This window comes from Cydia strobilella, chromosome Z (assembly GCF_947568885.1).
Source record: "Cydia strobilella chromosome Z, ilCydStro3.1, whole genome shotgun sequence".
Classification (NCBI taxonomy): domain Eukaryota; kingdom Metazoa; phylum Arthropoda; class Insecta; order Lepidoptera; family Tortricidae; genus Cydia; species Cydia strobilella.
In genome coordinates this window covers 58,850,047-58,875,690 of record NC_086068.1, presented here as the reverse complement: position 1 = coordinate 58,875,690, position 25,644 = coordinate 58,850,047, and the positions used below count along the sequence as shown (strand labels likewise).

General features: G+C 40.2%; 1 protein-coding gene across 1 annotated transcript in view; it reads left to right on the top strand.

The window, feature by feature from the left end:
- Positions 1-25,644, top strand: part of LOC134755235 (innexin inx1) — a 72,935-nt gene that overhangs the window by 23,398 nt on the left and 23,893 nt on the right. The window contains exons 2-4 of the mRNA XM_063691757.1: positions 5,187-5,481; positions 10,522-10,629; positions 14,772-14,927. Of these exons, the coding sequence (XP_063547827.1) occupies positions 5,233-5,481; positions 10,522-10,629; positions 14,772-14,927 (513 nt within the window). The 5' untranslated portion in view covers positions 5,187-5,232. The remainder of the gene's footprint in view (positions 1-5,186; positions 5,482-10,521; positions 10,630-14,771; positions 14,928-25,644) is intronic.

The window sequence follows — 25,644 nt, the reverse complement described above, 5'->3', positions numbered from 1 at the left end:
GTATTTGTCATCTAAAGTGTTGCGGATACGAGGTTGAGTAAGTATAGCGGCGATATTGGATTCTTTATTAAGCCGGTGTCTTGAGTTACGCAATTGTTTTAATTCTGTGCACTTGACACCTCGGACTCACGGACTTTGTACCGAATAAGACCCACGCTATTAACTGAAGGTAGACCTTATTGGAAGGACATAAGGTCCTTCGGTGGTTAGTTAATTGTTACCATAGCAGTACAATAGATCATGATACCGCCGAGCGATTGGACTAGCAAAATCGTAAACGGAAGTATACATTCAGAGGTATAGGGTATTTGAAAACTAGTCGAATCAGTTTATTTTTTCAAAATGTCAAAACGATTTTGCTAAGAGGCATATAGCGAAATTTCGGATTCGCGTTTCCGGTCCTCTGTAAATAAACCGCCTTGATGCATCAATTTTATTATATCTGAAAACTTGTCAAAGACCTGTTAAAGTTACAGTTACTCTATGGTTTACTAAAAAGGCTAGTGTTGCACTCTGTTGGCAGAACATTGCATGATTGCACTAATATCCCCTATTAGGAACCATTTGATTGGTTACGGCTTACGGCCGTTACGAGCATCGCTAGGCCGGCAGACAACGATGATTTTACTGCATTTTTAACGCGGACGAACTACGCAAAAATTATTTCGTATGTCTGTCTGGCTGGTCTCCTCTCCACTATACATATATACTATATAATTTTCGACCTATTATATTTTTTCGTGAAATGGATGAAATATTAACTACATACGCTGTTTATTTAGTCACCTGCAATAATTTACAGGGTGGAATATACAAGTCATACTGAGCAACTTTTACTATGTTGAGGGAGATGGAGATCCCTAGTTCTATAGCTCACAGTCACAACATTTATCCATACTAATATTATAATATCATTACGCGATGAAATGCATGGAATTTATCAACTTAGTGTATTGGCGCCTTGTCACTAGATATGTATTCTTCATTTGAATCTGATCAATTTTACTTTAGAGTGTTTTTTATCTGGAACTATGTGACCTCTGTTGTTATTGAATAAGTATACCTATAAGTAGAAGCCCCTAGAGGGGCTAATGAACTAAGTGTTCAAAACTTAGGATTATTGTAAGGCTTCCATCGCCATTAATTTTCAATTTGGTATGTTTTTTATTTTATGTTATTTTTTCTCTCTTTTTTGTACGCATGTGTGTGTGCGTAAGTGTTAGCATTAGTTTAAAATTGAATATTTTGTTACTACCTGTGAGTTCCTGTAATTGGCTTCCTGTTTTAATCTTGTTGTTTATTGTAAGTGTATAGCTGTTGGTTCTCCTTAACATAAATAAATAAATAAATTCTGCCTGTCTGTCTGTCTGTCTGTCTGTGTGTTGTCTTCACGCTTAAACCGCTGAACCGATTTAGTAGAAATTTGGTAAACAGATAGTTTGAGTCCCGGGGAAGGACATAGAGGATACTTTTTATCTCAGAACTCACCCCTCAAGGGGGTGAAAAGGGGGTTGAAATTTGTATGGGGAATCAATAACCGCTGAACCGATTTAGATAAAACTTGGTATGGGGATAGTTTGAGCAGTGGGAAAGGATATAGAATAACTTTTATCCCCGAAATCATCCCTTAAGGGTGTAAAAATGGGGTGGAAATGTATAGTGTGGACCAATTTGGGGGTGAAAAAAGGATGGTTTAAAAAGGAGATTTGTTTAAGAATTAAGGTACCCAAATTACTAATTCCACGCAGACGAAGTCGCGGGCAAAAGCTAGTATTTAAATAAAATAAAATAATAAATATTGGACATTCTTACGCTGCGTCCGAGAACGCGAAGCGGCGCGGCGCGGCGGACCCACGGCGTCCGCGTCGCAACGAGATCGCCCACGTAGGACCAGGGATGTTGCGAATATTCGCATCCGCATCTGCAACCGCGGAAATTCCGCATTATTTTCAACATCCGCATCCGCATAAAATCGATGCGGAGCTTAATGCGGATGCGGATGTGGAACAGGTAGGTACATCAGGAACGTCCTAGCGGCGGCGTAAGTGCTAGGTAATTTCGTCATTAGCCAATAGGAATCTCGTTTCGTTTTTGTGATTCGTCGCTCGAGCACTTATTTAGCCTATGACAGACAGCGACAAGAAGTGAAAAGTTTGTTTTATTTGGAATTTATTATAGTAATGCGATTGTGGGGCACCTATATTCTTGTTCAAATACTAAGTTTCGTTTTTTTTTAATAAAAATTACTAAAGTGTAATATTTGACGTTTTTCATGTGCCTAATCTCGAGTCTCGACATCCGTATCCGCATCCGCAGATGTGAGCCTTCCGCATCCGCATCCGCGGATGTCAAAAAATCGGCATCCGCAACATCCCTACGTAGGACACTTCTATCGCGCCGCATAGCTTCGCGTTCGCGTGTTGTTCGCTGCGTAACAGTAATTTTATTCTTGAGTAATTTACCAACAATTAAAACCAAACCATGACCTATTGAGAAATGAATGAATACTAATTTATACAAATATCCAACTTTGACAATACATTATTTAATATTTACTGCTCAAACAATAAATTGTTTAATATAACAATATTGTCATTGCTTTAGTGTACAATTAACCTGAAACTTGAGACAATAGGTCCATATATTGACATTATATTTATACAATTGTTTTACATGCCAAGCTATTCTGAACTTTAAAGCTACTGTAGTAAGGTTGAGCGCAAATATCGAGGGAGTAGGGTTACCATGCGGTGTAGATTAAATAAATAAATAAATATTATAGGACATTCTTACACAGATTGACTAAGTCCCACGGTAAGCCCAAGGAGGCTTGTGTTATGGGTACTCAGACAACGATATATTATATATAATAATGTACTTAAATACATAGAAAACACCCATGACTCAGGAACAAATATCTGTGCTCCTTACACAAATAAATGCCCTTACCGGAATTCGAACCCAGGACCATCGGATTCGCAGGCAGGGTCATTACCCACTAGGCCAGACCGGTCGTAGATTAAAGTAATTAATCGCAAATTTTTCTGTCATGAGGCGTTTATGTCCTAATAGCTATGGTTAGCAAAAAAGAGTTAAAAACTTTCGAATGTAACAGGGGGATCAACTTTTTTTGTTGTTATTTTTTTCCCGTCAGGAAACAATAGTAAGTGAATAAAATAACATTTTGAATTTTCATTTTTGTTCCAGATATCCAAAATTTTAATCTTAATGCGCCACCTGAAAATGTCGATTTACAATTTTGAAATTCTGCATGGAAACTTAAGATGGCGATACAGGAGTTAACAAAAAAAAAAAAAATTCGCTCCATCCTAGTAATTATATTATTTTGGCCTCCAATCCAATACCTATTATTTATTGCCAAAGTACCTACTTTGGCAATAAAAATAACGAAATAAATTTAAAGCAAAATATTGACAAACGAAAAATAATCACAATATTGGATTTGACCTACTTACACAAGGAATGAATAAACGAACATGAATTCCATTAATACGTTTTGAAAACATTGCATAAATGTATACACAATGCCTACAATTACATAACATAAATAAATAAGTGTTGCTATTTTCGTCACGAAAATAGACATTCCTATTTGAATTATGAATTATGGACATCCTAGTCCAGGTGTCCAACCTATTTTCATATCGCAGTGCAGGTGCGATAAGAGGGCATTCAACTAAGTCTTATAATAACTAAGAGGGAACTGTACTCTCGACGTTCACCTCGTACGTCCTGATGTCCTTTTAAAAGGACAAACTTACGCAGATATTAAAACTTATGAAACTAAACTGCACTGGGATTTAAGAGGTAAAGACAATCGACCGCATCTCCTTACAAACGTAGTCCCCATTTTCCTCCCTGGATATTATCAAAAAATGGTTTTTTAGACCCTTATTTGTTTTGAAAGACCTATCCAACGATATCCCACACTATTGGAACAAATAAAAAAAAAATAAAAAACATTTTGTGTAGGAGGTACTCTTAAAGATTTTTTTATACTTTTTATTTTACCGTTCTGTCGCAATGCATGATTTAGGGTGCGTTTCCACCAGAGATGAGCGAGGATGCACAGCGAGGGATGTGTTTGTCGAGAACCAATAGAATCACTACACGCTGAGCTAGGAAAGCAAATGAAGTGATTATATTGGTTTTTAAAAAACACACCCCTCGCTACGCATCCTTGCACATGGTCAAAGACATCATTCAACTTAGAAATAGTGAAAGTTAGTCTGTTGTAGTTTTTTTAGAGAGCCACTATGAGGGTGGCATTTGTTTAAAACTTAAAACCCTCTATAAATAAATAAAGATTTTTAAAAAAATCCTTGCACATCTCTGGTGGAAACGCAGCCTTATGTATCCATGCCAAATTGCAGTTTTATAGCACTAACGATCACGGAACAAAGCCTCGGAGTCCTCGGACAGACAGATAGACATGGCGCAACTAAGCTAGGGTTTCTGGGTGACTACGAAACCCTAAAAAACAGACTACGTATAGTGATATGGTTGTTTTTGTCCAACGAATGACTTTTTCTGGAAATTGCACATATTCCTTACCTTCGTTTCACTGAATATCAAGGGAATTATGCATACGATGCAGACACAATTGCATTTATGAAAACCATCCATTTCCATTTCAAACGTATTGACGTCAAAACGCATCGCAGTATTATGAAATCTCATGAAAGTTAATGGTGACCCTAGTTTCAAAAATTTTAATGCAATTCAGTCACAGAAGAGGTCATAGTATTATCATACAGAACGGCCACGCACCACCCCGCCCCGATTCGAATTACCTCGCCCGCGACAGCAGATTGACGACCTATTGCCGACCGCTCAGTACTGTTTTTAAGCAACTTACTCACACAATGACGCATGCCGTGTGTACAGACGTGCCGTTCGCACATAGAAACGCAAGTGATTTTTGGTGTATAGCGTGTCCGCCCTGTGATTCAGTTTAAATTTGTGTGAGATTATGCGCATTTCATCTTGTCGACGCCGTTATTTTATTAAACCTTTTGAAACGATGGAAACATTATTCGAATTCAGAAGTTCGCGGCAGCCCACCTGTATATAAATTACCCTTTCATCTACGAATCTGTCTATATCTAATGTTTATTATGCTCTTATAATTTTATAAATTTCAACTATTTCTTCCATTGTTACAGATCCCTCACCACTCAACATTCCTCCATGACGCTGTGATCCAACAAGATGTTCAAGCTATTAGGGAACCTTAGTGTATACTTCAAGTACCAGGACATCAGAACCGACAATGCCTTGTTCCGACTTCACAACACGTTCACGACAGTGCTGCTACTCACGTTCTCGATAATAATAACGGCCAGCCAGTTTGTGGGGCAGCCCATACAATGTATAGTGAGCGGGATACCTGCGCATGTGGTCAACACGTTTTGCTGGATAACTTCGACGTTCGCGATGCCCGATGCCTTCGCTAGAGAGGTAAGAATCTCCAAACATGTATTTAATTCACTGCGATTTATCGAAAGCTTTCGATACAGTCAACTACAGCGTTTTCGAAGTCAAGTTGGATGTAGGTATAAAAAACAAATCTCATACTCTTTCATCTTCATTATTAGAAAACAGGACTCAACTCGTAGTGTATTGATTAATGAAATCAGGTCTTTTGCTCAAGCCACCTTAGAAGTGCTTTAGGGTTCAGCTCTAGGAACTATAGTAGACAGTTTAGCCAATCCTTATATGATCCAATGAATTGACACGTCAAAAATGTGACAGTTACGTAGGAAGTGGCGCCCTCGTTTATTTTCTACGATTTCTTGTCGGACTATACGTAGCTCCACAGAAACCTATTGCCTTGGAAACTGTCAGGTACTGAAACTACTGGCCCATCAAACAAATGTGGTCTACGTGTGTCGCTTCATTAGATAAACTAAAGTATTAGATAACCACTTGATATCAATGACCACTTATATGCAGTATGTATGACACTTATAATTTTTGTTTTGATTGACTAAGTACTCAAGGTAAGTGCTATATCTTATACCTATATTATTATTACCTAACTAAACTATTAACGCTTCAAAAGAAACGGATCATTTTGTTTTGAAATCCAATGTTTTGTAGAGTTTTCTAGCGTGAAATATGTTGTTAGCTGTTACCATATCTGCGCGGTGGAAGTACCTATAGGTATTAGGTACGCATTTGTAGTAATTTGTACGTACGTGATTCTGAGTAGAAATAACCCAAAAATTGATGGTTTTTCGAAAAAAAAAGCAAATGGTACACTTTTAAATGAAAATGCCCTTGTACAGAAGGGGGAACTATGCCTGATTTGGGGAGTTCCCTCGATTGGATCCAATCATCAGAACTGGTTTATGACAGGAATGGAACCAACTTCCAGCCAGCCAGTTCAGTTTAAAGTCGGTTAATAAAAGTAGTCTCCTTTCTTTCATAATTCCTAGGTCATCTGATTCATAAGTCTCAGCATTTAAAACAACGGTGTTCTTGAAAGACCGGACCGGAAACCACTAATTTGATCAATCTCGTCGGGGTCACTTTTGATTCACCCTCGTTAGCTCACGAGGAAAGTGGCATGATATAGTGGGCTAGTCAGTTGGATATAGGGTTGCCATATGGAAGAATTTAATGTCCTGATAAAAATCCTGACATCACCCTAAAAATCCGGACATTTCTTGTAACAGAGATTTGGCGTAGCTTGAACGACGCCCCGGGGACGCGCTTCACGCGCTGCGCTCTGCGGTGTACTGAATCGTGAGGTCTTTCCTAAAAATCCGGACACTTGCAAAGTTCGGCCGCAATCCGGACAGAGGTTCAAAAATCCTGACATGTCCGGACAAATCCGGACGTATGTCAACCCTAGTTGGATACGACCACAAAGAAACACAATGTAAAGAGAAAAATTACTCACTTCGCTAGCTCAGCGACCCGAAGTGGATCCTCCGATACTAGATTTCGCTATTCGTTCCTGTCCTGTGCGATCCGACGCCATTCAGCCGCTTGGAAGTCACGTAGGTTTCTGGAAGTGCCTTTTTATATTTATTTACTAACTAGGTTTTGCCCGCGACTTCGTCAGCGTTGAATCGGTAACAGCAGCTAGAGTAAGTTTAACGCCTGGATAAAGTGTAATAGCAATTATTCAATTTGAGCACAAGCTGATTGCTTCACATCAATTATCAGGCAATTCATTAAATCTATCAATTTCACCCCCCCCCCTTTTTCACTCTCTTTAGATATGATTTCCGACAATTCCGACATAAAAACTATCCTATGTCCTTCCCCGGGACTCAAACTTTCGCATTTGTAATATTAGTATGGATTCAATAAATGTTTATTGTTAAAAGCGTTAGTGCGAAATTAAAGTACTCGATGCCATGGAGAACTCTAGATCTTTTTCCAATGGTCATCCCATCCGATATCGGTTATGAAAATGAAATGAAATGAAAATGAAAATGAAAATGAAAAATGATTTATTGGGTACACAACAGGTTTTAACTAGGATCGAAACAAGAACCTCTTTTTAAGTAAAAAGATACTTGTGCCAGAAGGCTCCGCTCTTCCATTAAGTACAAGGTTTACCAAAATTATCTTAAATTAAATTAAATTATCTTAAATCTTCAATCAAAGCGGACAATGTGAAAACGCTAAAGTTGAAAGAAATTTCATCAAAATCATTTGTTTACATTATATACATGTCCGTCTTTTGGTCAGTCACAGACTTACGTTTTCCACAATATAGGGAGTTAGTAACAGTAGTTTCGAAGCAAATAGGCTGTGACAGACGGACAGACAAACGCACGAGTACAAAATGGGTGTTAGATGCTAATGCTACCAGAATAGCCAAAATCACGTTCGAGAATCCGTTACCTGTCACAAATCTACACATGTGGTATTTTCTATAAAAAGGGACCTTATTGTCGATGGCGCTTACGCCATTATAAACGATGCTCCGATATAAATACAATGCCGCGCGACGCTGTGTGGTGTATGCGCCATCGATAATAAGGTCCCTTTTTATAGAAAATTACCCATATCTCTACTTAAATCCTTACTCAATATGACACTTATGTTTATTACAATAAGGTATAAGATAGTATGCGTTTTATATACATGAGTAGCGTATAAATGCAAGTGCATTAATATGCGTATCGTGTCGTGTGACAGAGGCTATTGGCTGTGATAAGTTCTCAGAATTCGTTTTTAGGGTTCCGTACCCAAAGGGTGAAAACGGGGCCCTATTACTAAGACTCCGCTGTCCGTCCGTCTGTCACCAGGCTGTATCTCATGATTCTCATGAACCGTGATAGCTAGACAGCTGAAATTTTCTCAACCAAAAGGGTACGGTTGTCGGTTGTCAACAAGCCGCTATTTCCATATAGCTTCAATTCGAAATCAACCTTATCGACAAGCGACAATGTGGTATCTTTTGGTTGAAAACGTCACAAATACTAAAAACAAAATCAAATAAATATTTAAGTGGGGCCCCCATACAACAAACGTGATTTTATTGTCCGCGCTTGGCCTGTTTTTAGGGTTCCGTACCCAAAGGGTGAAAACGGGACTCTATCTCTCTATCTGTTCGTCTGACCAGGCTGTATCTCATGAACTGTGATAGCTAGACAGTTGAAATTTTCACAGATAATGTATTTCTGTTGCCGCTATAACAACAAATACTAAAAACAGAATAATATAAATATTTAAATGGGGCTCCCATACAACAAACGTGATTTTTTTGCTGTTTTTTTCCGTAACGGTACGGAACCCTTCGTGCGCGAGTCCGACTCGCACTTGGCCGGTTTTTTTACAATATGGTGGCAACAAGCACACACCCTGATAAGCTACAGTCTAAGGAAGGTTTTGCAGTCTAAAAGTCACATGTACAGTCAGCAAAAGTATTTAGCATGCATGCAAGACAACCTCAAAAACCCCTTATAAATGTCGATACGTCCTAACTACTCTTGTCAAGCCGATTTCAACCTAACCCCGCCCTATTAAAGTTAATTTTCGCTCACGCGCGTATCTTGCGCGGGTGCTGCCAATAATTGAATTTCCTGTCATCGTATACTGGCTTATTTAGTGCTTAACGCATTCGAAAATAGTCCATAAGTCAGTGCATCTTTAGGTGTAGGCGAACAACGCGCGAACGCGAAGCGAAGCGGCGCGGCGCGGGGTGAATCAATCCTATGATACCTTTTTTTTTTAACATTGGGGAAATGCGTTTACGCATGCCACCTGGTCCGGGGGAACCAGGAGGGATGACGGACTAACCAGAGGACTACCGTCTAAAACCACCAACGAGTGCCGAATCCGCCTTAGATGGGGTGCCGCAGGGTCGCTATCAGCATTCGACCGCATGCGCCCCGGCGGGCGACAGAAGTGTCATACGTGGGCGATCTCGTTGCGAACGTGAACTCCTTGGGCCCGCCGCGCCGCGCCGCGCCGCGCCGCTTCGCTTCGCTTCGATTCCACATAAACGCATATTTCACCGACAAAATCGCAATTTCCATGTTTTCCACGGCTTCTATTCTAAGCAGTAGCGTCGTGACATGCTGACGTCACGATGTAATGCCAATTTGTTAGAAGCGTTTCGTCAGTAAAGTCCTCAAAACAAACCTGATCGACTGATACCATAAATAAAAAACCGGCCAAATGTGAGTCGGACTCGCATTCCAAGGGGTCCATACATTACACAATTTAAACAATGTATTTTTTATGTGAAACGTGAGTGAAATGTCTAAAAAACCCGTAGGGGTCGGATCGAAAACTAAGTAATTACGTCCGACTCACGCTTGACTGCACATTTCTAATAGATTTTTCTGTAATCTATAGGTAAAGATCTATTTTGTGTATTTTTTTCAAAATTTTAGACCCAGTAGTTTCGGAGATAAAGGGGGGAATGGCCTATTTTCTTGAATAACTTCTAAATTGTTTATCCTAAAATTATAAAAAAAAATATGTTTGAGATTCTCACAATGAGCTCTTTCATTTGATATGTAACAAGATATAGTTTGAAAAACTTTATTTTTTAATTTTTTCATTTACCCCCCAAAAGTAGCCTCCATGTTTAAAATTCATTTGTTTACGTTCTATGTCCGTCTTTGTGTCACAAACTTACATCATCATCATAATTTAAGAGCATGGCTCTTGTCGGTGGAGTATGCGCCAGTTTTCTCGGTCCTCGGCCAGGTTCTTTAGGTCCCTGTAAGACACGACATTTGCTTTCGCTTTCAGTTGTTGTGTGTAGCTTGCTCGTGTGTAACTTACATACGTATACCAAATTTCAACTTAATTGGTCCAGTAGTTTCGGAGAAAATAGGCTGTGACAGACGGACAGACAGACAGACAGACGTACGAGTGATCCTATAAGGGTTCCGTTTTTTCCTTTTGAGGTACGGAACCCTAAAAATTGTGGAGTACCCTATTAGCGATAGGCTGGTGTCCCAGAGCCTTACTTAGATTTCTTTTCTACCTTTATTATCCATTAAAACATATTATTTTTCGCAGGTCGGCAAAGAAGTGGCACACCCAGGCATAAGGAACCCGTACGATGGCACGACAGAGAAAAAATACTACACTTACTACCAGTGGGTGTGCTTCGTGCTCTTCTTTCAGGTTAGAACATGTTCTGTCCCTTTCTAACTGTCATATCGCCGCTATACTTACTCAACCTCGTATCTGCAACACTCATTTGATGACAAAAACACCTGTATTCCGAATGAAAGAAAAGCGAATTTCCATCAAATGATTGTTGCAGATATGAGGTTGAGTAAATATAGCGACGATATGCTAAAAAACGGTCAGATAGCTACAGGGGCCTATTTCTCGTACGTTATTATTAGACTGATAAATTGATAATATAAGTCCACTTAGAGGATATAACCAACGGAGCCGCAACGTCTGTAATTTGCTGTACAAAATAGTCTACCAATTTTTGCAGGAGAGGGGAACGCCAAATGTATACGTAACGTCAAAATAGCCATGTCAGATAAACGTCAGTCCATACATTATGTATGACCATTGGCCGACTATTTTCGCCATTAACACCTATTAATGGCTACACCGTTTGGTTATATCCTCTAAGTTAGTCCATCTCCATTATAATATGGGGCATTTTCTATGAAAAGGGACCTTGTTTTCGATGGCGCTTACGCCGCACAGCGTCGCGCGGCATTGTATTTATATCGGAGCATCGTTAATAATGGCGTAAGCGCCATCGACAATAAGGTTTCTCAAAGCTACTCGTATAAATTATTTGTTACTAGTCTTTAACCAATAAATATTAGCTAATAATACCTATAGTAATAATAATAGCTAAAAACAAGAGTAAATGGAGCATTTCATCGTTACGTAAGGGACATTCGGACTCAGTTTTTCGATTTTCCTAGCCTGGTTCCATTTTGGCTTGCCTTTTAATAGTGTAATATTGGTATCATCTTAAAGCTGCTTGTTTTCTCAATAAACTGTTTAATTTACTTTTACGCAATTCGTCAAAGTAATTCAGAATTAAAGCAAATATTTCGTAAGGGATTCGCATGCAAAATGCGCCAATACTTTCTCCTATACGTAGACATTGCATAAATAAAGAAATTTGTTTTAAAAAATACTAGATGAAAAACTTACCGTTTTCATGGAATGTCCCAAATACAGTCTTGTTTCACAAAAGAGTACGCTAATAATTACACTTGTAAATTGTGACGTTATCAACTAAAAGGTACCACATTGTCGCTTGTTGATAAGGTTGATTTCTAATTGAAGCTATATGGAAATAGCGCCTTACTGACAAGCGACAATAAGTACCCTTTTGGTTGAAAATGGCACTATTACAGGCGTAAAGCTATTAATCTCAAAAGGCTTGTAAAAACTATTAGCAAAATTTATTAGAAACAAATTTGCGAAAATGTACTCAGATTCTGAAAGTTTTGACTATGAAATAATAACTATTCGCCACCGAAGTTTTCCTTTCGAGAGTTCCGTTCCGAGGAATAAATACGAAATAGTTCGTTTAAGGGGCCTTTGAATTGAATAAAAGGTTCCGCTTGTTTTAGCCATCGCGCCTGGTTTAGAGCGACATACAGAGAGAAATACATATAAATATAAATATAAGGGCTGTAACAAAACTTAAAGACGTTCGCAAGAACACAAAAATGGAGATGGGCAGGACATGTTGCCAGACTGTCTGACTCGCGCTGGACCTTGCTAGCTACCACCTGGAAAGGGCCTGCAGGCAAACGACGCTCCGGGAAACCAAATAGCCGCTGGACTGATCACATAAATAAAACAGTCGGAACAAACTGGAGACATGTAGCTGCAAATAGGGATAGATGGAAGTCCTTGGAGGAGGCCTTCACCCGATGAGGGGTTCTTGTCCGCAAACTAAATTTTTGTTATAAGATTATAATATCAAATTACTTAATAATATATGTGAAAAATTGACTTATTTAAATTGACATACTAAAAATACATAAAATTATATAAATGCTTTACTGTAACGAAACTGACTTATTTAATGTTATATTATTATAAGTTATATTAACTTGGACTCGAAATAAAAGGCTTTTTTATTTTATTTATTTATTTATTACAGAGAGAAATCAAGTTTTGTCGTCCAAGTCAAAGATTCTCGTTACAAATTGGATGGGCACTGGAACATATCAACATACATAATACCACAGCAACACGGGATTTTTTGTTTTAATTAGCCAAATGGCAAGGGTGGTGGTACATTAAGCCAAATAACACCAATAACATTATCAGTCCGCTACTATTAGTGACTAGCCTAGTAAAATTATTTGGGAAACAGATAATATTAATACTTGTAATTTTTACACTAGTAACTAATAAATGCATAAACGAATAGTTACGACTGTTACGAGAAATAGGCCCCGGTTGTATTTTAACAAAGGTTTGTAAGAGGTTGCTAAGTTCTATGAAAAAGATGGTAAATGATTATGATAAGGATCATTACGTATGCATACGTACGACCACTTTGCTACTTAAGATGACTAAGATCTTAACGGTATCCTTACGGACTTCCTCATTCTAGATCACGGAAAGTAACTCTATTAGCATGACTATACTTCGCGTCTAATGCTAGCGCCTCTAGCGACGTATTCATACGCGGTACTGAACTATTACGCAGCGTACTACGTAGGCGAACAACACGCGAAGCGATGCGGCGCGGGGTGAATCAATCCTTTGATACCTATAGAAGTGTCCTACGTGGGCGATCTCGTTGCGAACGCGAACGCCGTGGGCCCGCCGCGCCGCGCCGCGCCGCGTTCGCGAGTTGTTCACATTTCGTAAGACTGCTTTATTAAAGGGGCCCACTGACTATCAGTCCGCCGGACGATATCGGCCTGTCAGGTAGAACAAAAATTTGACAGCTCCGAACAATTGACAGGCCGATATCGTCCGGCGGACTGATAGTATGTGGGCCCCTTTAGTAACGTATAGAACCGGCACAGAGAACCAATATTTTCCGCAATAAGTTGATGTTGTTTTGACATTAAACCATAGAAGCGGAGCGTGAATCTCGCGAACGCGTAAGCGCCATGATTTTTTCCGGCGCTTACGAAGTTTTGGTCGCGGGGTACAGGTTGCGATTGCAACAATTTCATTGATTGGTATATGGCTTCTCTATAATAATAATAACGCAATGGCCTCTAGCGACTAATTCATACGCGGTAGCCCTCATTTATGTATTTTTCATAACTTATTTTCATCTATTTTATATCTTACACTATTTTGTAAACGTTCTAACAGTATGACTTAGGAGGATATAACAAAATGGAGACGCCACGTCTGTAATTTCTGTACAAAAAAGTCTGCCGATTTTTGAGGGGGAGGGGAACGTCAAATGTACTGCGTAACGTAAAACCGGCCAAGTGCGAGTCGGACTCGCGCACGAAGTTCCGTATCATTACGCAAAAAACGGCAAAAAATCACGTTTGTTGTATGGGAGCCCCACTTAAATATTTATTTTATTCTGTTTTAAGTACTTGTTATAGCGGCAACAGAAATACATCATCGTCTAGCTCGCACGATTCATGAGATACAACCTGGTGACAGACGGACAGACAGACAGACAGCGGAGTTTTAGTAATAGGGTCCCGTTTTACCCTTTTGGGGTATGGAACCCTAAAAAACTATACTCATCCTTAACGTCATAAACGTCAGTCCATACATTGTGTATGACCATTGACCGACTATTTTCGACAGAGGGGAATGCCTGTTAATGGCTACTCCGTTTGGTTATATCCTCCTAGAGTATGACAGTGAACCAGACAGCAAAGTGTTAATTTGACAGTCGTGAAAAATCTGGTCAGTTGGTCGAGTCAATATTCCGAACAGTTATTGTGTGATTCATGTGTTTGTAGTACCAATTTGGTATGTTTTGCGCGTCATGTCGATTTAACCCAGATATGAAATGGGTTTTGTCTTTTATTCTAATGGCTCCTCTACACTATCGGCGATGAGAGACGATGACTGGAGGGCACGATAGTGTAGAGGGCATACTCGGCAGTCCCCGCCAGTCATCGTCTATCATCGCCTGCGACACGTGAGTTGTCGGTTTTTGGGCACGCATCAATGGGAATCGCAGGTTGGTTGCGTCACTTGCGTCAGGGGTGCGAAACTCCTCGCTTCGGGCAAACTCGGCTCCGTTCGGCTCAACATTGCTCCGATCAATTATTAGGGTTGACACAACTTGCCTAATTTTCGGCATTTTAACCGCATACAAGCATTATTGTCCACAGGCTATAATGTGCTACACACCCAAGTTCCTGTGGGACTTCTTCGAAGGCGGGCTCATGAGGACTATCGTCATGGGGCTGAATGTTGGAGTCTGCAAAACCAAGGAGAAGGAGAAGAAAAAGGAACTCCTCATCGGGTATCTGCTGAGATATCAGACGGTAAGCTTTTACAGTTTTAAAGTGCCCGGCAAGCTCGGCCGAATTTCACCTTCCCGTACAAACGGAGTTTCGTTCTCATTTTAAAACTACGTGTTGAATTTTAATGAAACTTTGCACATACATATATTGAGGTATATCTAGTCCTGTAATTAGTTTATATAGCTCCAGTTTAAACGCGCCCCGCTGACCTGTAAGTGTAAGCCCGCCAAGCTGAAATGGGACTGGGCCGGCCATGTATCAAAAACTCGTCACCGGAGTGTCAAAACTGAAATTGAACTTTTTGCATAATGCACGTAGGTCTATGTTGATCTGTGGTCTATGACCGATTAATCGGTCTTTGGCGTTGAATCTACGGTGCGTATATATCGGTAATTGGCGTCCAAAAGGTTAATCTTGACGACACAATATGGTGAAATAAATATTTGGTTAAATATTTGGTATTTCTGTATTTGGGCGTTTTTACTTAACTGTGTAGTGTATACTATTAACGGCCGTTAACAATCGTCACAAAAATTACGGTTAATGTCGGAGAGCTTTCTTATACAGGTTTCATTAGTCCTTGACTCGCTGATACGTAAGCGATATTAATAATTTATAACAGCGATTTTGTGTTGGGTAGCTGAATTACATTGGCGTTGGGCGAGTTTTTGTAAGATAAATAAAAAGGATATCTATTAAGTTAAGATTAAAGACGCTATTTTAATAGCCTATATCGATTAATTTTCCGAAAATTTTTATTCAAATGCTACAATCCGAACAAAAGTCTTGCATCGTGGTTTCATAAAACCACAATTACTTTTTTTTTGTATAAACGAATAGAAATCATTGTACCAGATGTCGATGACCGACTTAGATAAAATTTAGCATGCCTACATTGCCTACGTAACGTCGGTGACACACGGAAAAAAAATATTTTTTACAATACTACCAGAATGTATAGTAAATGGAAATTTGTTCTAATTTTGCGTTCTCCTAACATTTTTTTTCTGTTTAGCCAACCATTTGATTTGTAGCGATTACAATTCGTTTGTAACGGGCAATGTTCAATTTGTTAATATAATAGTTAATAGTTGAGTTTACTATCTGTAGAGTTTTCACATATACTACGATAAGGTCTACCGAATTCTCGTTACAACAACCAGTTTTTTTTTTCGGTGCAACTATTTTTTTGTAGTTTTTCAATGTAAAGAATAGTATAATAGTACGTTCTCTAGACACGCTATTCTCCGCCGGTCTTTTGCCAGCGTCAACGTGCCAGCTCTACTTGAGCGCCCCGGCATTTGAAGAGACGATGGTAAGAGACCGGACGGAATGACTCTAATTCCTTAGAAGATGGGACGGGTGCTGATGTGGGACGCCACCTGTGTAGACTCCCTAGCCCCGTCTCATCTCCACGTTGGACGCCACCTGTGTATAGACACCCTAGCCCCGTCTCATCTCCACGTGGGATGCCACCTGTGTAGACACCCTAGCCCCGTCTCATCTCCACGTGGGACGCCACCTGTGTAGACACCCTAGCCCCGTCTCATCTCCACGTGGGACGCCACCTGTGTAGACACCCTAGCCCCGTCTCATCTCCACGTGGGACGCCACCTGTGTAGACAACCTAGCCCCGTGTCATCTCCACGTGGGACGCCACCTGTGTAGACACCCTAGCCCCGTCTCATCTCCACGTGGGACGCCACCTGTGTAGACACCCTAGCCCCGTCTCATCTCCACGTGGGACGCCACCTGTGTAGACACCCTAGCCCCGTATCATCTCCACGTGGGACGCCACCTATGTAGATACCCTAGCCCCGTCTCATCTCCACGTGGGACGCCACCTATGTAGACACCCTAGCCCCGTCTCATCTCCACGTGGGACGCCACCTGTGTAGACAACCTAGCCCCGTCTCATCTCCACGTGGGACGCCACCTGTGTAGACACCCTAGCCCCGTCTCATCTCCACGTGGGACGCCACCTGTGTAGACACCCTAGCCCCGTCTCATCTCCACGTGGGACGCCACCTGTGTAGACACCCTAGCCCCGTATCATCTCCACGTGGGACGCCACCTATGTAGATACCCTAGCCCCGTCTCATCTCCACGTGGGACGCCACCTGTGTAGACACCCTACGCCCGTCTTATCTCCACGGCACATCTCAGGTCGGCGCGGCGGCAGAACGGCCAAAAAATGAAAAATTTCTAAATATAGGTGTCTCGGCGCCGAATACAATTTCGTACCTTTTGGCGTTGAGACCCTTGGCCCGTGGGGTCCAAGCGCCCTAAAGCTTATTAAGGAACTATCCAAAAGGTTGTGAAATAAATATATAAGTAAGTATCTAAAAGAATAGTATTTCTTAAAACTATTTAACTAACAGATTTTGACCTATTCAACAAACAAAACGTTTTGGCGTAAATCTCAAACACGATTGTACCCATTTTTTGCCAACATTGAGCTCATTGATCAGTGATCACCTAACAATTGGAGTAAGACATTCCCAGAGACAAGTGAAATATAAAGACTCGCAATTTTATACTAAAGAAGTGACGCTTTGCACATCGATTTTGGTACATTGATCCGCCTGTTGACATCTCTATTGCACTCGCATTATTATATTTATTGTAGATTGTACAACACGGGCATAAAGCGATCCATTTTTATCCGAGGCAATTTATTGATTCGAGCGCAGCGAGGACCAATATAGTCGAGGATAAAAATGGACATTTATGTCTGAGTTATACACTCTGCTTTTCACTTCGAGTGTGAGTGAAATATACAAAAATATCCAATATGTTAGGCTTAATTTACCGTATTTATTCAAGACTAAAGTAAATTGTACTCGGTTGTGTCGGGGGCGCGGGGCACACCGGTCGGGAGCGCGCCGGTCAGGGGCGCGCCGGCAGGGCTGGCAGTTTGTATGGCAGATTTTGGACTTTATTGCTAAGTCAAGGGTCGTAATAGATGATTTTACTTTATGCTCTAGAACATAATAAGCAACTTTATGTCGTCTACGCACGACCTAAAGTCGAACTTTACGACTGTTCCGAAAAACTCATTGGTACGAGCCGGGGTTTGAACCCGCGACCTCCGGATTGAAAGTCGCACGCTCTTACCGCCAGGCCACCAACACTGAGGTGCGCGGTGCTAACAATCAACAACAAGTGCGAGTCGGACTCGCCCACCGAGGGTTCCGTACTTTTTAGTGTTTGTTGCTATATTTGTTATAGCGGCAACAGAAATACATCATCTGAAAATTTCAACTCTCTAGCTATTATATCACGGTTCATGAGATACAGCCTGGTGACAGACAGATGGACAGCGGAGTCTTAGTAATAGGGTCCCGTTTTAACCCTTTGGGTACGGAACCCTAAAAATGCTGACTATGCTGAGCACCTAAAGAGGTATACAGTCTCTATTATTTACTCGTCCCTTTTATTACCAAACAACAGCAATTTGAGATTAGAGTTTTGCAACATGTTTCGTCATGATTTCACTATAAATTTGCTTCGTTGCGTTATATTCAAACCCCGTAGTCGATGTTGCAATTCATTGAAAATCTTGGTTGGCAAAAGTATCTTCCGTAGGTAACCCTAACTTTGCCGTTGGTGCCCAACTTCGCGCAAGAAAAATATTAAAATAATAATTTTACCAAGAAATAGATTATATATTGTATTCACAATAAAATGTGCTGCGTAGAAATAATTTCAAAATAAACAAAGAAAAAATTCGTTCCCAACTTCCGTCTTATTATTTTGCTTAAATTATTCCAAATCCTTAATGTTGAATACGCCCATGAATTCCATGATACAATTTATAGCGGAATTACGATTTAATGCTAGTCAAGGTGAAGTAAAGGCGAATTTAAGGGTACGTATTTTTGCCAACCCTAATTTTCAATGAACTTCAAGATTTACCACACGTGTTGATTGTAAGATTTGTAAGTAAAGATTGTACAAACAAAAAGCTTGCGGCACATCAAAGCGTAATGAACATTCATGTAGCATATTATTATAGAGACAAAGGTTCTTCCATACAAACGTAGTTACGAGCACGCTCTCATTTTAAAGGGGCCCACTGACTATCAGTCCGCCGGACGATATCGGCCTGTCAGTTGTTCGGAACTGTCAAATTTTTGTTCTAACTGACAGGCCGATATCGTCCGGCGGACTGATAGTCAGTGGGCTCCTTCAGGCCTATATCGTTCGGCGGACTGATAGTCAGTGGGCCTCTTAAAACGACTAGCTAAATTGCTCTGAAACTTTGTACTTACAATAGGATAAGGTATATCTAGTCGTGTAATTAGTTTATGTAGCTTAATGAGGGCTAACGCGTATGAATTCGCCGCTAGGGGCGCTAGTGTAGATGGTGGTCTTTTCCATAGTTCGAAATGTCAAATGTCACTTGTCACTTCAATGACTGACAGCTGTTCTTTAGTCTTTTGGACCACCATCAACAGAGGCGCCAACTGGTGAAGCAAAAAAACGATAGCCCTCATTAGCTAGAATTTAAGTTTACCATACAAAACTTGCTTTGCTCTAGTTAGTTTGTTTTATAAACTGGAGCTATATAAACTAATTACATGACTAGATATACCTCATGTCATTGTATGTGCAAAGTTTCATTACAATCCAACACGTAGGTTTAAAATGAGAACGAAACTCCGTTTGTATGGGAAGGTGAAATTCGGCCGAGCTTGCAGGGCACTTAACAAAAGCACAGGGCGGACACGCTATACATTAAAAATCACTTGCGTTTTTATGTGTAAACGGCACGTCTGTACCTGTACACGCGTCATGCGTCATAGTGTGAGTAAGTTGCTTAAAAATAGTACTAAGCGGCCGGCAAACGGCCGTCAATCTGCTGTCGCGGCAGGCCTCCTTCACTCGCTCAAAGCCACGCGCTATATGCCTACCGCTCGGCGTATCGTCGACGATATAATTGACAGAGGGCCGCCGAACGCCCGCCTGAGCGCTCGCACCGCACGTTTCCCGCGCTTCGCTTCGAAATGCCGAAACCACGTAATTATTGTGCAGTAGATGGGTGTAAAAGTCAAAAAACAAAAGAAAATTTGTCGTTTTTTTAGGGTTCCTTACCCAAAGGGTAAAAACGGCACCCTATTACTAAGACTCCGCTGCCGCTGTCCGTCTGTCACCAGGCTGTATCTCATGAACCGTGATAGCTAGACAGTTGAAATTTTCACAGATGATGTATTTCTGTTGCCGCTATAACAACAAATACTAAAAAGTACGGAACCCTCGGTGGGCGAGTCCGACTCGCACTTGGCCGGTTTTTTCATTTCCGAGAGACGAAGAAAGGTGAGTAGTATTTTAAATCTATCTTTATGAATTTTGTCACTATTTATTTCTTTGAACATAAGTAGATAAATCGTAAATTAAGGAGTTTTTTGAGTCAGGTATTATAAGTGTTGTTTTTAAATATTTGATTGACTAATATAAAATATGGTTGATTCGCAACAGTCGTTTTATTACAATAATAACATAAGTAACAGTACAACCCTAGCGCATTCTTACGATGACGCGTTGGCACGTGGCTCGCGCGGCGAGCAAGGCAGTCTCGACTCTTTGTGCGCATACTTATGGTACATTTCTTCTCGTCCTGAGCAGCAGGTATTATTATTAAGATTTTGTAGGCTATTATAGCGTAGGTATTTTCGCTTTTGTATGGGAATGATGTATCTGTTACGTAGTAACTATTTATTAATCTGTGGTCGCGGGGCGAGGTAATTCGAGTCGGGACGAGGCGGTGCGTGGCCGTTCTGTATGATAATACTATTACTTATTCTGTGGCATAACGTAAGTCGTGCATTCTGTACACATAGGTACAGTACGCTTTTCCTTCTAGCCAAAATAAACCTTACTGCAACGAAATAAAATCTATTATACATCCAGTAAACCTCATTATTAGCATTCAAACAACATATTTCCCATGCGCAAGTAATTTAGTATTCTAGGCATCCTTGTGATATGAATTCTGGGAATCTTACGTTAAACGGACCTAAGCATATGTATATGTACATAGCAATTAAGTGACTTTATTATGAACCTTAAGGGCTTTGACATAATGTAGTATATTAATAGAGTTGGACTAAGCTAAGTTGGCAGCAATTTGATAGCACAGACTTTGCAAGTGCTATTTTAAACGTCAGGTTTTGATAGAAGAAAGATTTAATATATTGAAAATATACACAACTTTGCTTTTCTCCAGAAATATTCTGCCTCGCACGGCTAGACTGTGGAATGAACTGTCGCCTGCGGTATTTCCCGAGCAATACCAATTTCAAACCTTCAATAAAATAGCGTACTCCCATCTTAAATGAAATGAAAATCTTTATTTTCAGTCAGCCCATAGATAAATACCTTAAAACTAGCATACATATTATACAATATATCTTATAGTAAAACGCACATGCATGCGATGCATTTCACAACCCCGCTATGTCAGGGAACCGGCGGCCGCGGAATCGCCTAAACTTGACATCCGTAAAACCCCCCTTACCCTTTTTTAAGGTTCCATACCCAAAGGAAAAACGGGACCCTATTACTAAGACTCCGCTGTCCGTCTGTCTGTCTGTCAGCAGGCTGTATCTCATGAACCGTGATAGCTAGACAGTTGAAATTTTCACAGATGATGTATTTCTGTTGCCGCTATAACAACAAATACTAAAAAGTACGGAACCCTCGGTGGGCGAGTCCGACTCGCACTTGGCCAGTTTTTTTTAAGGCTGACAAGGCACTTATCGCCCTCTGGTGTTGCAGATGTCCATGAGCTACGGTAATCGCTTCGCGGGACTGCTGGTTTCCCTCCTACATCATAAAAAAACTTGGACAAACTAACTGCCACAAAAAGCCTGATCTAAGGGCATTCCGACCCGTATTGGACGTGATCAGCGGCACGCTTTTTTGTGCCGGTCATTGCCTTCAACGTCCATTGCTGGTTCTGCACCACAATACCGGTATACAGCTATGCTGGTCCTTCGATGGACATGGCGGTCAACGACTCTTGCATAACTCCTTTTAAGCTTGTTGATTGAACATTGAACCTTACCCGGATGAGAGTAAGGTCCAGTTTTATAATTGACAGTTTTTTAAAGGTATAATTGGTTGATCTATCGTGAACCGTATTGGAAAGAGGATAAGTTTGATGTTCGGTTTCATGTTCATGGTTGATTGGCTTACGTAATAAATGCGTGAGATTAGGTTAGTCACAGATCTACTGACAAACAGACATCGAGGTGATACTTGGTGCGGAGTGACGAAGCCACAGAATAAGTAATAGTATTATCGTACAGAACGGCCACCGCCTCGCCCCGCCTCGATTCGAAACAGAGATGGGCATTAATCGATTAATCTTTTAGTTAACTAATCAATCGATTAAAAATATCAATCGTCATTTTTTAATCGCGATTAATTTAGTTGCGATTAAATTAGTTGTGAGAATCTTCGACTAACAACTAAATTAGTTTTAGTTTCAATCGACTAAATTTCACGATTAAATCTATATTAAAACTACGTAGTCGCCCGTTTTTGCATTTTTTATCTTGCAATATGTAACTACAAGTACATATGTATGTAACATACGGAGGTACTCGTATGTTGTAACTATGTTAGTTTGGGTAGAATTTTGCGACTTATTTTGAAGCAGATATCTTCATCCGATTGAGCTAAAATTATGATTACACGTTTAATTTGAAATGCTTGAATGACAATGCAAATAATGCCATAATATTATTATAACGATATATTGGTAATAACGACAAATAGCGAAAAACTGCATTGTTTACAAATCGCAAACAATAAAGTAGGTTGGTGCATTATTAACACTTTGTATTATACGATACTGAGTAAATCTTAGACATAGAAACTATCAATATTTTGCTGTCTCTGACAATAGTAAAACTCTTTTTAGTGTCACGCGGTGACAAAACAATGGGATAATCCTACTTACCTGGAACTGGAAGTTGTTTGTTGCATTTTGGTGCAAGTGCCGACGCATCTTCTAAAAATAACACGTTCTATTGAATGACACATCTGCATGTTGTTTATTATCTACGCGGTTTATTTTGTTTTCAACGTGTGGTCATTAAACTTACTTACTTTAGTAGCAAAACAATAGTGAGAACAGATCTCACTCCTTAGAAACGGTCAAAATATCGTAAGTAATACATGACTATTTTATTTTTAAACATCCGTTAAGATGTCCTAATCAGTCTGTCAACATAGCCATACCGAGGTATTCTATTCAATTTGCTTCTAACATTAGTCGCGAGAAAATAGTCTAACTAATTAGTCGATTACAAAATTTAGTTGTCCGAAATCAATCGGCAACTAATTTAGTTGCAACTAAATTAGTTGCACTCTATACAACTAAGATTGATCAATCGTCGTTTTCAATCGTCAGTCGCAATTAATTATTGTAATCTTAATCGTTAATCGTTAGTCGATTACATTTTGCCCATCTCTGATTCGAAATACCTCGCCCCGCGACAGCAGATTGACGACCTTTTGCCGACCGCTCAGTCACAGGGCGGACACGCTATACATCAAAAATCACTTGCGTTTCTATGTGCGAACGGCACGTCTGTACACGCGTCATAGTGTGAGTAAGTTGCTTAAAAATAGTACTGAGAGTACGCCAGAAGTCCGCCAGATTTGTGTCGCGGGGCGAAGTAATTCGAGTCGGGTCGGGGCGGTGCGTGGCCGTTCTGTATGACAATACTATTACTTATTCTGTGGCTCAGTACTGTTTTTAAGCAACTTACACAATGACGCATGCCGCTATACAGATGTGCCGTTCACATACAGAAACGCAAGTGATTTTTGATGTATAGCGTGTCCGCCCTGTGACCTGGGACGTCCGATCGGCCTCCGCCCCACCGGGCGGGGCGTCCCAGGTATGCCCTTAAAACTACTGTACTGTACTAGTTAAGAAAGCTGTATTTCTTTTCCTTTAAGTTTAGTGCAACGAGCGCCGTTGCGTAACCCGCCTATCCGGTTTCGAGATTTTATGTTTTCTGATCAACTGTCGCGACAGTTCACTTACTATAAGACTTATCTATTTAATCTTTATTGCACATAAGAAAACACACTGTACAAAAGGCGAAATTAATGCCATAAGTAATTCTCTACCAGTCAACCTTTATTAAGCAGAGCAGAGCACACGGAAAAAAATATTTTTTACAATACTACCAGAATGTATTGTAAATGGGAATTTGTTCTTGTAACAAATTTTGCGTTTAGCCAACCATTTGATTTGTAGCGATTACAATTCGTTTGTAACGGGCAATGTTCAATTTGTTAATATAATAGTTAATAGTTGAGTTTACTATCTGTGGAGTTGTTCACATATACTACGATAAAAATTGTAGGGTCTACCGAATTCTCGTTACAACAACCAGATTTTTTTTGCGGTGCAGATAAGTTGTAATAGGCGATGCAAAAACATGTAATATAGATGATACAATTAGGTACCTGAACGAACACAATACAATCATAAAGGGGCCCACTGACTATCAGTCCGCCGGACGATATAGGCCGGTCAGTTAGAACAAAAATTTGACAGTTCCGAACAACTGACAGGCCGATATCGTCCGGCGGACTGATAGTCAGTGGGCCCCTTAAGAAATTCACAAACAAACACATATTGATACAAATACATATACTTACATACATATGCTGTCATATACTGTAAGCGAGTGCGGCGAACAACGTTCGACTTGTTGCCTCTCTGTCGCACTTGTAAATTCGTACGTTACTGTGACAGGGAGGCAACACAACATAAAATGTTGTGTCTCACAGCTAGAAGTGTTATACTTACTGTTAATACAAACGACTACGCAGAGTTGGGTAAACTCGCAATATTTGGTGATACGCCTAATTCGGTGATACAAGTAAATAGTTATTTGTTATACAAGGGTGCAAAGTTGTATTTTACCCGCGAGTGTAGAATTGAAACACGAGTAAGCGAAAGGATTCTATAGGTGAACCACGAGCGACGCGAGTGGTTCTAAAATAGAATCCTGAGCGTAGCTAGTGTTTCAATACACGAGAAGTAAAATACATTTGCGCCCGTGTGTAACACAAAACTTTTCACCTCACTATAGCGAGGAAAGTGCAACATCCACAGGCGTTAGATCATCTTCATCACTGGAATCACTCATTTCTTTACGATATTATAACAGAAAACTCTGGAAGTTGTGTATTTTTACGCGAGTCGGTGAGAAAAGGTTGACAATGTTGACATTACTGATGTATGAAATGTCAACGATGCGTTTTGAAATTGCATCGACTCAACTTGTGCGTTCAGTATTTAACATCATTATAAAAAAAAACAAACGTTTCTTATGGAATTTTAAGGTTTATGACTTAAAATCATTAAATAAAGCTAAATTTGGTATTTTTTATTAGATTCTCAAACCATTTATTTAATGATAATTAATATCGAACGAACCATTATCATGAGCGTTTTACGTTTTGTTATCTGTCAAGCTACTTAAACACGCTCCATCCAAGGTCAAATTACTTTCCCCACTAGTGGATAAAACGCGTTTTTCCCCGCTTGTATTGAAGGATAAACGACAACTTTCCGAGCTAGTGAGGGGAAAAAATAATTATGTAATACAAGTTTTGAAGCATGACACCGAGGAAAGCTAGTGAATTAGGGCCTTTTAAATGGGCCTCACGGCAAAGCCGCCGAAGCCGTGAAGCCGTACGGTCC